The sequence below is a fragment of the Trichogramma pretiosum genome, unplaced genomic scaffold (genome assembly GCF_000599845.2).
Source record: "Trichogramma pretiosum strain Unisexual culture from Peru unplaced genomic scaffold, Tpre_2.0 scaffold65, whole genome shotgun sequence".
NCBI lineage: Eukaryota > Metazoa > Arthropoda > Insecta > Hymenoptera > Trichogrammatidae > Trichogramma > Trichogramma pretiosum.
Window position 1 is genome coordinate 739,417 of NW_019641689.1, and position 14,766 is coordinate 754,182.

Here is a 14,766-nt window from a genome sequence, read left to right on the forward strand (position 1 = left end):
ATAACACTGTTTCATTATAAAACGAATTGCGAAAATCTACATTTTCAGTCCTACAATTCCAACGAAAACTGAAAATTTATTTATAAAAGATATATTTTTTTGTATTTATGTACTTCTAAATTATTAAAATTTTTTCTCAACTATTTTTAAAATTTGTCTAAATGCTGTAAATTATAGAGATATACAAATCCATGAATATCCTTTTAATAATTACGGTTGGTTTCTAGTGTCTGCAGTTTCAATTTTTTTCGATCAAAAATATATTATTCTATGTAAAACGTTCATTCAATTATTTTCAACAGTGAATCATTAGACAATAATTAACAGTATCGATGACACTATCTTTGGTTGATAATGATTAACAATTTGGCTATGAAGGAAATAGAGATAAGGATATGGCTTCAAGGTACTTATGAATTCTCATGTAAACATGGAATCATGTCAACAATTTTTTTTCTTTTAGAAAAAAGTAAACAATCGTTCGTGCACTTACTCCTCTGTAAATGATCATTTTTGTTGACTCCGTTCAACAAAGTTATTTCATACATATATATTTTAAATTTTCCTTAAAAGTCCGTATGGCTATTAGGCAAAATACACATATGACTTTTATAATCTTCAAAACCAATTTCCGACGAGGTGACTTAAGGTTTTGACTATATTTTTTGGTTGAATAATTATAAAAATCAATTAATAGTACTGTAAAGAATTATATAACTCTAGCGTAAAGTGGACAGTAAAATTTCGATAAACATTTAAAATTGTTCATGTTCATTGATGATTAGCCACTTACAAAATGTTTGCTGAATATCAAACTTTTCGATGCAAGTTAGCATTTATATACATTGTGCCGTAATTTAATTTACATAAAAAACTATAAGTAAATCAAGGTGAAAAAAACTCGGGAGTTCAAGAGGGCAACCAAAGTTAAGAAAATAGTTTTTAGAAGTTATGTACTCAACTTTTGTCCACTTTAGCCTACACTCACGAGTCAGTTAAATATCCTAATGCGTTTTTCATTTTCGTTTGGATGAAACATACTTTCAGTTTCATTAACGGAAACATATCACCAAGTGTGTGTAACACATTGGTTGTAATATTATCATGTCTCACTATATTTCTAGCATCTTTTAAGATTATATTACTAGATATTTTAATTTGTAAGCTAATATATATACCACCACGATCAAATTATTTCATGTTAAATTTTAGGATTTACTTGCTCGAGAATAACAATTAACAATTATCAACGTTTCTGAAAACGTGATCGCAAGTAAGTTCTAAATTTAACACGAAAACTTTACTTATAATTTTTGAAATTGGTATATGCTCTTTGCATTCGTTTATATATTTTATGAATGTATTTTCTCCTTCAGGGGTATTTTCATACAAATAGATTCATTCGTAATCCATGTGTACAATCAATCACACGCAAAGTCACAGCCACTTCTCTCATTATTAGGGTAAATTCACACAAATAATTTTTATAAAATAAATACACAAATTTCATCTGTTCTCTGAATCCCCACGGCATATATTACTAGAATATTGCTAAGAACTGACTGAGTTTGCACGAATCTGCTAAAAACATTAGCCAATTCACTATAGCTCGTGTTTTCACTACCCAAAAATATTTTTCGAAGTATAATTTTTCAAGCCAAAACTCTGAATAATTTCATTATACAAGTCAAACATAAACGCATCTTCTATCATCAGTTTTTCAACATTTAATGTATCTCTTAGCAGAAATATTTCATCAACGATAGAATTAACGTGTTATATAAAATGTCATTTTTAAATGATTAATTTGAAAATATATATTGATTAAAAAGTCCATTGGATTAATAGCAGCGAAAACTCAGCCAATGAGTAAATTACGCTTTGAGTAATAGATGCCGAAATAAGCCACTGCTTCATGTTCAACAATACTTTTTGTTAGCAATTTCTCAGAGTATTATACATTTTAGCTGCTTACGTTTAGGCATCATCTTTAATTTGTTATTTGTTCTCGCTTGTTTCTTACAAAAATCGTCAATACCAACGTAACAACATGTAGTTTTGAATTCCCAAATGTGCTGAGTTACAGAAATCCAGCCAATGGGTACGCAAATCAATAAATAAATAGAGGAACAACATTCTTCCAACGATTATCATTTTCATTTATTATAACAACTTTAGAGGCTCTGGGAACGCAACTTAACAAACGTTCAACAGTACAATCACAAAAACAAATAGAAGGCACTCTTCATTTAATAAATTTGCAATCTTATAACAATTCTCAATTTCTAATTCTGTCTAGGCCTTGTAAATTTGCAATTGTCATTTAGTCTTTGTAAACACGAGTTAAGTTTCATTTGTTTATAATTTCACGGTGAAACTTCCGCATTTTCTTGACATTTTTAAATTTTTTGAAAATTACGCTTATATTTCACCTTTAATTTGCTAATCGGCAATAATGTATCCAGTTCACGTATTCAATGCTCGAGTTATCATATTTAAGACCGAGCTAATAAATTTTCCACTTTTTGAAAAAAGAAATTCGTATTCGTTACAATTAGGTAGAATATCATATAACTTTTACAATATTATAATAATTTAATTATTGTTATTCGCTTGGAAGCTCACAGCCAACACATTTGAATCCGCCACACTTTTAAATATATTTTATTCGTTTTCTAACACGGGGCTTCAATATTTTAGCTTACTTTTCTACATTCTCTTAAAGAATTGAATTGAAACTGAGAATGGAATCGCAAACAAAACCTCCATATTGTAATCAACAATAGGTCGACTGATGATACTACAAAGTAATATTTAATTATTCAACCTTTTGTAACAATAGATTGTTCACATGATCAATCTTGCAAGCGATGCATACAACAATTTCTTACAGCGAATAGATTAGAAAAATGTTTAATATTTGGCTGTTTCTTTATGGTTTTGAAAATGACAAATTCAGTGCAAATAATAAGATAATACGTTCGATACAATAGACTATCTTTCTCGTAGAAAAAAAGAATGTGGCAGTGCTTTGAGCAACTGTATTTACTTTATCAACGAACTATGTAATTGTCCTCTCGATCAACCGCAAAGACCTCTTAATTTTTCAACACAATCATGTATAAATGTGTGTATTGCATTGTTTGAATTTTTGAATGTTCGTAATCGTGTGTGCATGTTTCTGTATTTGTATAAATTTACGTGCATTTGCGAGTGTATTTGCGCGATAACGCTTCTTCGAATCTGCCTCTAAAACGTTCCGTCTATGTATATAGTCTTTCTCGTGAGATTCTTATTTTTATGTTTTTTTTTTAACAGTCGAACCTATTGTTATCGCTCATTCATGCATTATTACACGCAAGCACGTCACGTTACTTTTCGAGACTTTTAACACGTACGCGTAATCGACATCGTTAATACACACGTAAGTGCGTTTTTATACATTTTGTCTACATGAAAAAAAAATCGAATTTTTGCTGATAATATTGTATTACGATTTTTTACCCGTGTAAGTTCGTGAGAGTTAGTACATGGTATGCATGTATACTATCTTTTAAGTATTTTCTGTATACATCGTGCCTTCATTACATCTAGAATATTTTAACTTTTACTCGTGTATACACATACACAATTCATATCATTTTAATATTTAACGTTCATGAAGTTTTATAATTTTCTCTCACTCGCTCAATTTGAATATATTAATCTTTTAATTCGTCGTTATAGTTATGATCGCTTAATAAATAATCAACAAGTCACCGAGATTTTGTTCGATGGAACGTTTTAACATCCTCATCTTTATATCATGTGTCGCGCAGTAAAAGAACGCGCACACGCTGCACGTACATTCTTATACATAATATATATCTTGATATATAATAATATATTGTATAATATATTTTTTAGTGTATAATATAATAATTATCTTCGTCATTTGTTTCACGCGCGCACACACCCACTTGTAACGTAAGTGATAGATACATATTATCGTGTTAACGTGTATAACGTGTATAACGTGTATATACGTTCATTTCTTCATTTATTTATTGTAAATATATGTACACTCATATTTACGTCATGCGTGCGTGTGTGCGTGTGTGGGCATATTTAGGTATGAATATGTATATATTAACGATTAATCAGACATTCGCTGCGCAGTACGTTTGAGATCACATCGCGTGCACAAATAATTGCGAGAGCGCTCTATCTAGACGTTGAGGCTCGTAAACATGCTAGCGTAAATATACACTCATACTTGCCCGAGACTGCTCTTTCTCTTCCTCTCTCTTCGTGTAGAAATCGTTGAGAGCGGATGACGCGCCATCGCCATCGAGCTCAGAATCGAGAGGAAACGAAAGCGATGGTTGAATCGATCATCGTCGACAGTCGAGTACGATGCGTTGACTTTGAAATTGTATGTAGATAGATAACAGAAACCGTAGAGAGAAGAGAAGAGGAAGAGAGCGAAGCGTATTATTTTCGAGATGTAGGCTCAAAGACTGAGAGCCTGAATTTGATGGCACGACTCTTGAATTTGTTGCTCGGTGCTACCGATAACACCGCTGTTAGGACTCTGCTGCTGGGGCGTTCCTGGTGGTGTGAGAGGAAGCCTCGTTATCGAGACCGGAGCGTCGCCGCCCCCTGCATCCTCGCTTTGCTGCTGCTTCGTTGTCACCGCTGACACCGATCCGGCCGTTGACGTCGCCGTGGTCGTTGGGTTAACGCCGTTGATCTTGAACTTGGACTGGCGCACTGCGCTGGACTTAGGAGCTCCACGTACTCCGGAAGCGCCACCCGGTGGATACCTGCCTGGCCCTCGTTGACCATTGAAGCGTTGTTGTTGCTGCTGCTGTTGTTGCTGCTGACTGCCGAACGATTGGACCTGGGTGGGATTGGGAGATGGTGAGAGATTCGGATTAGGATTCGACGACGTATTCGCGGGGCTCGTGTTCGAAGTGATCGGTGTGTTAGTGGTAGCGAGTGCGCTGCTGTTTGCATCAACGGTTTCGATCGCGTCACCCGATTCGGAAGCAGTTACGTTCGCGTTACTATCGGATTGCTGCGCTTGTGTCTGTGGCTGCTGCTGTTGTTGCGGCTGCTGTTTAACACTACTCGGAATGTCCTTGCTCGCGGGCTCGGCGGAGCTCATCGTGAGGTTGGAGCCACGGTAGTTGTTCACGTTGAGCCTGCGCTGAGGACGCTCGGCTCGCGCGTACTCGAAGCCATACTTGGGTCCGTACGGTGCGGGAATTGGCTGTTGATAGATGTAGCCTGTCGCGAGAGATCGCGCCCCGAACTGACAAGCGGCTGGTTTATGCACGTATAGCGTTGGCGGCAGCTGTTGTTGCTGATGTTGGTGATGCTGTTGTTGCTGATGTTGCTGTTGCTTTTGTTGCTGCTGCTGTTGCTGCTGTGGACCAGGAGCCGAGGGTCGACGGCCGAGCTGTTGCAGACGCGCGGGAGGAGTCGAGACCCGCGGATACTTCTGCGACTGAGGCGGTGGATGACTGATGTAAGACTTGCCGTAAACAGGCCCCGAGCCCTGCATAAGAGCTCTGGGGTACTTGCCCGTCGAAGACGAATGATAGGAATGCGGCTGTACGGAGGGAGTGGGAAGAAGACTAGTTGCCTGACTGGGGTACTGGGTATGATACACGGCTTGTGGATACATGGCCAGGCCGCGGTAATGCAGACTAGATTTCTGCTCGCTCGACTGCGCCTCGGCTAAGTCTAGCGCGCTGTGCGCGAGAGGGGCTGGAGGGGGTGGAACCTCCTGAAGGTTACTCACGGGGTGGAAATTGGCGGAGGGATAGCGAGGATACTTGGGATGAGGCCCGGTGCCAGCGGACGACGGATCTGGTGGCTGGGCGTTCGTGTTATTTGTGCCGCCTCCGCCACCGCCACCGCCCCCGCTGTCCGAGGTCACGTTGCTGTTGCCGCTTCGATGATGCTCCGCTGAGAGGTGGCTCGATGTCGAATGAGTCTCCTGTGCAAGTACCAGTATTGCTTTTAACATAAAGCCTTTTCTACTTTTTTTTCTCGTTATCAGAGTTGTGAGCCATTAAAATACGTGTTCGCAAGAATACGTACTCATAATCCCATAATTAAATCCGCGAAATAATTTTAACTGCGTTGATAGTTCTTACCGGACGTAAAATTTTTAAAGTTTTGAAATAGCAACAGCAGAGTGTTAGGACTTTAAAATTTTCAAGAGTTAGTATATGGCCTAATTCGACTTTTTTTTTAAATTATGTGATTTTCATTAGTTTAAATCCGAAGTTACTTTGTTAAAAGCGATATAATAATAAATATTTACCTCTTGATTAATAAGTGATTCATTGGCAGATCCTTGCTGAGGTGGGGGTACAGCTATTTCAGAATAAATGAGCAGTTGTTGATCAGCCATGTTTAAAGGTCCAGTATGATGCTGATGCTGTGGTAGTACATGTGGTGGAGGATAAGAGTAATATATATGTTCCATTTGATGAGACTGAGGTGGTCCTGACTGAGATCCACTTGATCCAGCTGTTAATGCATGATGTGAGTTTGGCCCTCCACCGTAAAGATGACTTTGATATGGAGTTGAATTATTCCCAGCCCCATTTCCTGTTCCACTGCTGTTGCCAGTGCTTCCGCCTCCAGATTGATTCTGACTACCGCCTCCGTTTGACGTGTACATAAAAGGCGGTCCACCCGCAGCCGCCCCGGGGAAGTATGGCTCATACTAAAAAAATATCATTTCTTTATGAAAAAAACTGTTACAACATGTAGAAATAACATCAATTGAATGTGAATAACATAAAAGTGTTCTGTGTTGACCCTAAAAATTAAAAATTTTCAACTTAATCAAGTATTTGACAACTTTGTTATGCGATAAAAATATACTATTTTATAAATTAACTTTTTTTTTTAATTTCAGATAAGGTACTTGAATTTTCATTAAACTTGGAAGAACCAAGTTTTTACTCCAAATTAGAACAAAAAAATGTTTCTGCAATTCTATATCTATTCCATATCAAAAGATTTAGAAAGACTTTTATGATTTTAATGTTTTATAATGGTTAAATTAGTTCAAAAATAGGTTTCTGAACTTTTTTTCTTCTCTCTAATAGTCACTATTGCTAAGTTCAAGTTAATATAATATGTATGACATTATATTTTTAATCATAGTATTTGCTATAAAATAATACTTTTCAATAGCTTATGCTGAATAATAGTGTTAAATTGGTTAACATAGAATAATGTGTGAGTATAATGGTCAAATTCATTGTTTCAAAGCTATTCAAAATAAAATTGATCAAATTATTAAAAATCAGCCATATGTCACATGCTTAAAATAGGGCCATGCTGTCAAGTGCAGTTAGAAGATGGAATACATCAGCGAGTTTTACGTGCATGCAAGACACGTTTAGCATTTAACCATGTACCTTTAGACCTCAATACTGTATAGCGTCGAGAAGAACGTAAGTAGGCATTTGCTGAGGGTTGGGTAGAAATGCTGGTGGTATTGCTTCTCCCATCAGACTGTTTGTCTGTTGAATTGTAACCGTAACGACAACTCAATTTTAATTTACAAAATAGAGAAAAAAAATCACTATTTCTTTGGTAACACATACAATTTAGCTAGTTGCAGTTACAATTGAATATGTTCAAGACAACACATTTGTAAATTTTGTGAAGTGAAAAAACAACACACTATTACATGAAATTAAGTATAACTTACAGGCATTGGAGAATATTGATATTGTTGTGGCATGTAGATTGAAGGTGTTGGCATAGGATACATCATTGGTGCAAATGTTTGATGACTGGATGATGCTTGAGGCCCTGAAAAAAAATTCAGTACAAAAAAAAAACTGTCATGTCACTTAAAAAAATATTATCTAATATAACATGAGTTTATTGGTAAATAGTTTGTACCAAACACTCCTGCTGCTTGATACAAAGTTGTAGGATCTGTAGGAGGAGCTAGTCCCGCACCAGGGGCAGGACCTCCTGCATTATAAAAAGTCATTCCATTTTGATACGGAAGACCCATTCCTATAAAAACAATTTAGATTATAATCATAAAATGAAAAATAAAATAACTATAAATAATTTTTTTTAAATTCACCATTAGCATAATAATAAGTACTAGTCGGCACAACAGGAGGAGATCCACTTCCTCCATCAAACGAACGGTTAAATGATTGCTTTTTTATTGCTGGTGCAATATTTAATTTTCTTTCTCTGAGTATGATGCATTCCGACTAGAAAAAGTTGATAGTAAGAAATTAATAATTTTAAACAAATGAAGTAATGTATGAAATAATAATGTTGCACAGATGTAAAATTATGGACATATTATTTTAGATTTTGAAGGTTATAATTAATAATCAATGACTTAAACAAATAACAAGTGTTGAAAAAAATTGCTTTAAAGAAATGACAAACCTCTTGCTGCAGACGTTTAGCTTCCTCTTCTGTTTCAAAAGTCACAAAACCATAGCCCTTTGAAGCTCCTCCTCTATCAGCAATAATTTTTGTAGCTTTGACAGTACCATAAGCAGAAAATAACTGAGCTAATTCTGCTTCACTTGTGCTTGGTGATATACCACCAACAAAAATTCTGTTTGGTACAAGAGTTCCAAATTTTGGGGCTGCCATTGCAGCTAAACTTGCTGCTGATGCAGGACTGGAGGCTGGACTTGAGCCTTCGGTACCACCAGTAGATGAAGCCTGAAAAGAATAAATTTTAAAATGTTGAATTTACTTAATTACAATAAAACAAGTGAAAGTTAAGAAGAAAAATGTATTTGATCATTGCATAGACTAGAATCTATACCTGATTAAAAGCTTCAAAAGATAATTTTAATGGTAAAAAGCCTGACTGGGCATGCTCAACACAATTACAAACCATAAAATTGTTACTTTAAAACATTTCAATGAACGAACAATACCAACAAAACCAATCAACTTCTTTCTTTAAACCTAGAAAAACTTTGATTCAGATATCTTCTAAAATAAACAAGACAAAAAAACAATTGAAGTTGCAGAAGCGCCTAGCTTCAAAGAACGACGACAAACATGACGTTAGTATAGAATATATAGGTATAAACGTATATCTATATACAGGTATTCGTCTGCAGCTATATTACCTATATACCTACCATAAAAAAATAAGCGACATCAGCAGATTACGCTCGCTGTCAGAGCCACTGTTTTTACACTTGTAAAATAGAAATTAAACGAAGAAATTACAAGAATGACACGCACAGGAGAAAAAAGCTCTCAAGTCTTTAGCGAGAGTAAAGAAGAAATGAAGAGAGTGGGAGAGAGGGAAAGACAGTGAGAGCGAGAGAGCAAGATACATGCGCGAGTGAACTGTATAGTACTAATATAGATATATGTATACGTTCACCAATGCATCATGCCTGCACATGGATCTATTCGGGGAAAATCCAATGGAGGAGCGAAGCTCTGGATCGTAGAGCATGCAAAACGGTGTGCAATTGTAAGAAAAAATAGTTGAACGAGAAAAAGATGGCTAAGGAGAACGGAAAAAAAGCGAAAATCCAAAGAGAAAAAATGAGTAGATAGAGAGAGAGAGAAAGAGAGAGAGAGAGAGGGAGAAAAACAAAACACTGCCGAGCGCATATAAAAGTGTGCGTACGAAAGTACTGCGAGACAGCTAGAGCGCGCGAGCGGAAGCTCTGTTCAACAAACTTGTGGCAACGAAAGAGAAAGAAAGAGAGACAGAGCAAAGTGCATGGCTCTATGTGTTTGCCATAAGAGAGGGAAATAGAGTGAGAAAGAGAGAAATAAAGAATAGAGAGCAAAGAGAGAAGCTGACTCGCATCGAGCAGTAGAATAGCAGTTGAAAAAAGCTAGAGACGGGACTTACCATCTTCGCCTGGGATGGTCGCGCGGGTGATTCCATTGGGAGCTGCAGCAGCAGAAACTGTAGCTGTAGCAGTAGCAGTTATATAGTATTAGATTAGCACTATTAGTGGTGGTGGTGGTAGTGGTAGTAGTTGTGGTGGTGGTGGTGGTGGTGATAGTAGTAGCAGTAGTAATAATAGTAGTCGTAGTAGTTGTAATAGTAGTAGTTAACAGTGGTGGTAATAGTAGTAGTAGTAAAAGTACTAGTATTAGAGGTAGCAGTAGTAGCAGTAGTAACAGTAGTAGTAGTGGTAGCTAGTTGACGTTTTTTTAGTAACGCAGTGGGCAACAATGTAGTATCACTAGCAGTAGATAGCAGTAGAGCAACAGTAACAATATTAATGCAGCAGTAGAACGGAGGAGAAGCAGTAGCGCGTGTTCTCCGGGCTACTGCTTCGGCTGTCTCGTGCGGGGCTTGCAGAAACTGCTGCACTGTGTGTGCACTGGCTGGCACAAGTACTGCTGCTGCTGCTGCTGCTGCTGCTGGCTATGCATACGCGCGCGCACACTCAGCCAACACACACGTATAGGATGCAGATATATATGATGCACACACGCACGCGACGACGACGACAACGACGACGACGACACACCAGTCGATCGCAGCAGCAGCAATCACAGTGTGCAATTCACCAAGTTCTCGGGGCTATATGTTTCTGCTTCGAATCGAGACTCGAAGAGAGAAAAAGAGAGAGAGAGAGAGAGAGAGAGAGAGCTCAATAGTCGAGTGTCGCGAGACACAATGAGCCACTGACACTCGCACGCGCAGCAGCACAGCCTCCTGAGAAGCACACGATCGCGGATATTATACATATCCTTCGACGAGCTATATTTGCCAACTTGCGACGACTAGCATCATCCCCCCGCGCATCAACACGCAGTCTCCCAAAAATCTCAGTCAGCCACCCTCCGCCAAAACTGAAGCCAAAATCGCATTTCGAGCTTGTCGAGTCGGCGGCTTTATTAAAAGGCCGACGAGCTTTATCAGAATACCGAGCTTTTGTTCGTTATACCCTCTCTCCTCAATGGTTAGCTACTTGCGCAGCTCCTACTAATTACTGCTGGTACTCGTGCCAGGACCTCGGGTCGACAATTTCGTCATTAATGTTCTAGCTTGAAATTGGAGTATCGTCAAACGCAATCGATTACAAAATTTAACTCGGTCCGTTTGCGTCTGCGATGCTTGCAATCCTAGTGCAGATGACTCATTCAGGTCGTCGTTGTTCATTTCAATTCGTTTCGTTCTTTAACGAGTCCTAAGTATAGCAGCAGGTGTGTACACCGTGCATTAATATTCCATGGCATTAAAGTTGGTGTGCAGCAACGACGAAATGCCCGTGTATGTGTGTCCGTGCGCACAATTATCGGTCAGTGCAGCTCATGCGCGCTCGTCTCGGTGGACACGCGTATGTGTATATGTAGCTAAGTCGGAGTAGGCAAACGCCGATAATGCACAAACGAGCTGTCGAGTTGCCACTAACAGCGAATGAGAGAAATTGACGGGGAGAGAGGGAGAGGAAGAGAAAGAGAGAGAGAGAAAACCATCAAAGGGTTAAATATAAGAAAAATTAAAAAAAAAGCAAATAGAATTAATTACGAGTAATTACGATCGCTTATCTATGTGAACACTTTTGGTTCCTGAGGATCTATATGATACGTAAAGACCATTAATATAACTCAAGCATCTGGGGAAAGTATTGCTACCCAAGCTCAATGAAGATATGAAACATTTCAATCAATGTATAAGATTTGATAAATTTCAAGCAAACGAGGGATTGCTTTTCGATTAATCTTTGATTGAAAATTGAGTGTTTTATTTGTTGGTAAAAATGAAATTAAAAACGAAAGTGAAAAGAGGATAATTTTCGCACGAGAAATTTCATATTAATAAAATGTGACTTTTAGGTTAACAAAAAGCCCATGAATATTTACATTGATCAAACATCACAAGAACATAAAATAAAACAAAGCAAAAATAAAAAAAAGCCCTTAATAATTTTCAGATTCCGTTTTTTTTCTTTTGTACAAAACGAATAAATTTCTCATTAATGAAGTGAACGAGTTAATTGCTTATTAAATGACATCGATGATTAAAAAAGTCGATGCTCAACGTACTTATTAATTATGATATACCCAAAAGTCCTCGTCCGAATGTCAAGATAATCAAGAAATACTAAAAGATTAAAACAAGCAAGTCGTCCGTTATTCTTTGTGCACACGATCACGCTATCGGCGGGAAAGCAAATCGCATTATACTGATCGAGCTGAATACGGGGTCAAATTCGAATGCAGAGCTTTGTAACCCAAGTAACACGATTCTTTACGGTTTCGGGTTACATATCAATAAAGTCAAAATTTTCAAACGTCTCTCTCACAGTCACCGATAACTTCCGTTTACAATGGTGGAACGAGTCGTCTCTCGAGAGAAGCAATTATATTCCGAAGTAACAAAAACAATTGAAACATATTATTCATGCCGTTTTGGCCTTGGCCGTTTATGGCGGAACGACGAAACGTTTTCTCAGAATTGGATTAACAAAGAAAGCTCGTTACGGGCGTAGATACGCATGGTATTTGAAATGATCAGAGATGAACGGATCTTACCTGGTTTTATCGAGTGACAAGTTGTCCCAAGAATGGATGGCTGCTCCTTGGTGATAATATGATATCCGTCCTCTGAAGCTGTGCGTCACGAGGCTTGTAGACGCTCGCTCAAACGGTGCGAGCGCGAGGAGGAATCGGACCCTGAACCGTGATTTTCTCGAACGCCAGAATCACTGCGATTAAATCAGCAGCTTCTCCGTCAGGCGAGTAGTAGTGGTGTTGTCCGGGAGAAAGTCGATATCGATCGCAGGCAATCGACGTGCAAACGACGAACGAGGAGACCCGCGCGTGTCGACGCGACAACAAATTCCGCCGCACACAAGACGAGCTTGACCGTATTTATTCACGCGGAACACAAAAACACAAAATAACGACTAATAACAACATGTAATTACATTAACACGTATTTCTCTCGATCAAACGCGAATGAACAATCAAACGATCTCGAACAAACGAGCGAGGGGAAAGAAAGGGGATGCAGGTTGGTGCAGAACGAGCGAACGAAAGAACGAACAAAAAAAAGGGTGAGGAAACAAACAAAAACGAAAAAAAACACAGCGTTGAAACAGCACAATCATCAACTCATGATTGATAATACTTGGAACGAGGCTTGCGTCCGGCAAAAGGAGCAAGACGGCGACGAACGACACAACACATAAGGCACACAACGGCGCACATGCACTACTATACTGATCACACTCTGTCTCGCGGCGCGGCGGCGGGCAGGCAGAGCGCGTGATTACACGCAGGATTAACGCGCGGAGAACAGCAACGAATCGGTCGGGCCACGACGTCGTCGTCGAGTGAGCGCTCTGGGTCAAGTGTATAGCAGCGTTCGATGGTGTCGCGCGGCGCGTGCAGGCCACAAGCAACTGAACTCGCGCGCGCACACAGTCTCGCAGCGGCGCAAGCCGTGTCCGTGTAAGGTGCCCCGTCGTCTATATTGGCGCGCTATACAGCAGCAGCGTCTTAGAACGTCGCCTTATCTCGTAGGTATCTCGTAAGGAAACAAAATCCTAGCGGCATACGAGCCTTACTTAATTGCCCAGATTAATGAATCGTCCTGTTCCTTTTTCGTACGTCAACTCCGCGTGGACTGTAAATAAACAAGCAAGCAATGATTGCGCTAGCTAATTTTTAACGTTAAACTGAAAAAAAAGTATTTAAGGAGTCATTAACCAGACGGAGAAACCTGATGATGCGACTCAAACACCTGTGATACCTAATAACAGTGAGTGAAGCGATACGTTCATTAAAAAATGAACTCGTTAATGAGAGAAAATCATGATGGGTCGAGATCGAATTATGTGAATGATAGAAATTTCACTGCTGTGGAACGGCACTGACTGTCATTCGATGCTCGTTCACAAAACACGTGTTTTTCTCAAGTTTCCTACGAAAAAATCCATGCCGTTATATTCTACCATCATACTAGATATGTGCATTGTATTATCCAAATGCATTACAATTTATATTCGATTTATAGGACCGGATGCGATTACGGGTAGTAGATTTACCCGTACCTAAAAGCAGTGGAGTATTACTAAACAATAAAGTGATAATACATCCAAGCTGTGCGAGAGCGTGTTTATATACAGGAGTACACCGCGCATAACATAACGTCACATTATGTGCGTGTGTGTGTATATGTATGTATAGGGAGGTTGTTACTCATGGAATGTCGTCAAGTCGTCGATGAGCGAGACTCGCGTTTCGTAGAATTCCATCCGTCTCTCTCTCCTTGGCGTTCTCGCATGCTCACGCGAGCCGCACTGCTACTATATACTTACTCGCTTTCGGTTCATGCCCCTTTTCGCGCCTTGTATGAGATGTTGTAGCGCTCTGTTCTTAACGCATCTCGCGAGTCCCAGTGTAATGTAATGCGCGCCGCTAAATATGTGCACGCGCGCGCGCGTGTGTATGTGTTTACGGAGTCTACACACGTCAAGCCAATCTTACATAGTATAGGGCTTTTACTTGAATATATCTTTTACCGATTAGTCGATGGATAATTGCAATCGAACCTCTGCACCGGTTGAATCAATGCCGATCATCTGCACACGTACGCTTTACGCCTACGGTAGCCGGCAAGGGGGTACCGAATCAAACGGACACGAGTGCACTTGTCGTGCTTTTTGCTCACTTTATCGACGTATCGATCGTGACGAATCCTAAGTTGCAACTATGATACTTATTAGGCGCATATTAAAAAAGGATTATGACAAAAAATTTATACGCAAA

General features: G+C 39.0%; 1 protein-coding gene across 4 annotated transcripts; it reads right to left on the bottom strand.

Annotated features, from left to right (window-relative positions):
* Nucleotides 1-2,138: 2,138 nt before the first annotated feature.
* Nucleotides 2,139-13,413, bottom strand: LOC106651118 (trithorax group protein osa-like). 4 transcript variants are annotated; one of them, XM_014369486.2, is made up of 7 exons: nucleotides 12,526-13,413; nucleotides 8,434-8,718; nucleotides 8,114-8,249; nucleotides 7,921-8,040; nucleotides 7,724-7,827; nucleotides 6,317-6,724; nucleotides 2,139-5,986 (listed from the first exon to the last, which is right to left on the bottom strand). In XM_014369486.2, exons 2-7 carry the CDS (start codon nucleotides 8,644-8,646, stop codon nucleotides 4,493-4,495), a joined length of 2,475 nt encoding a protein of 824 aa, XP_014224972.1. In that variant the 5' UTR covers nucleotides 8,647-8,718; nucleotides 12,526-13,413; the 3' UTR covers nucleotides 2,139-4,492. The 4 variants fall into 4 exon arrangements, with proteins under 4 accessions (XP_014224972.1, XP_014224970.1, XP_014224971.1 ...); XM_014369484.2 differs by lacking the exon at nucleotides 12,526-13,413 and adding an exon at nucleotides 9,884-10,034; XM_014369485.2 differs by lacking the exon at nucleotides 12,526-13,413 and adding an exon at nucleotides 9,150-9,288.
* Between the last annotated feature and the right edge of the window lie 1,353 nt (nucleotides 13,414-14,766).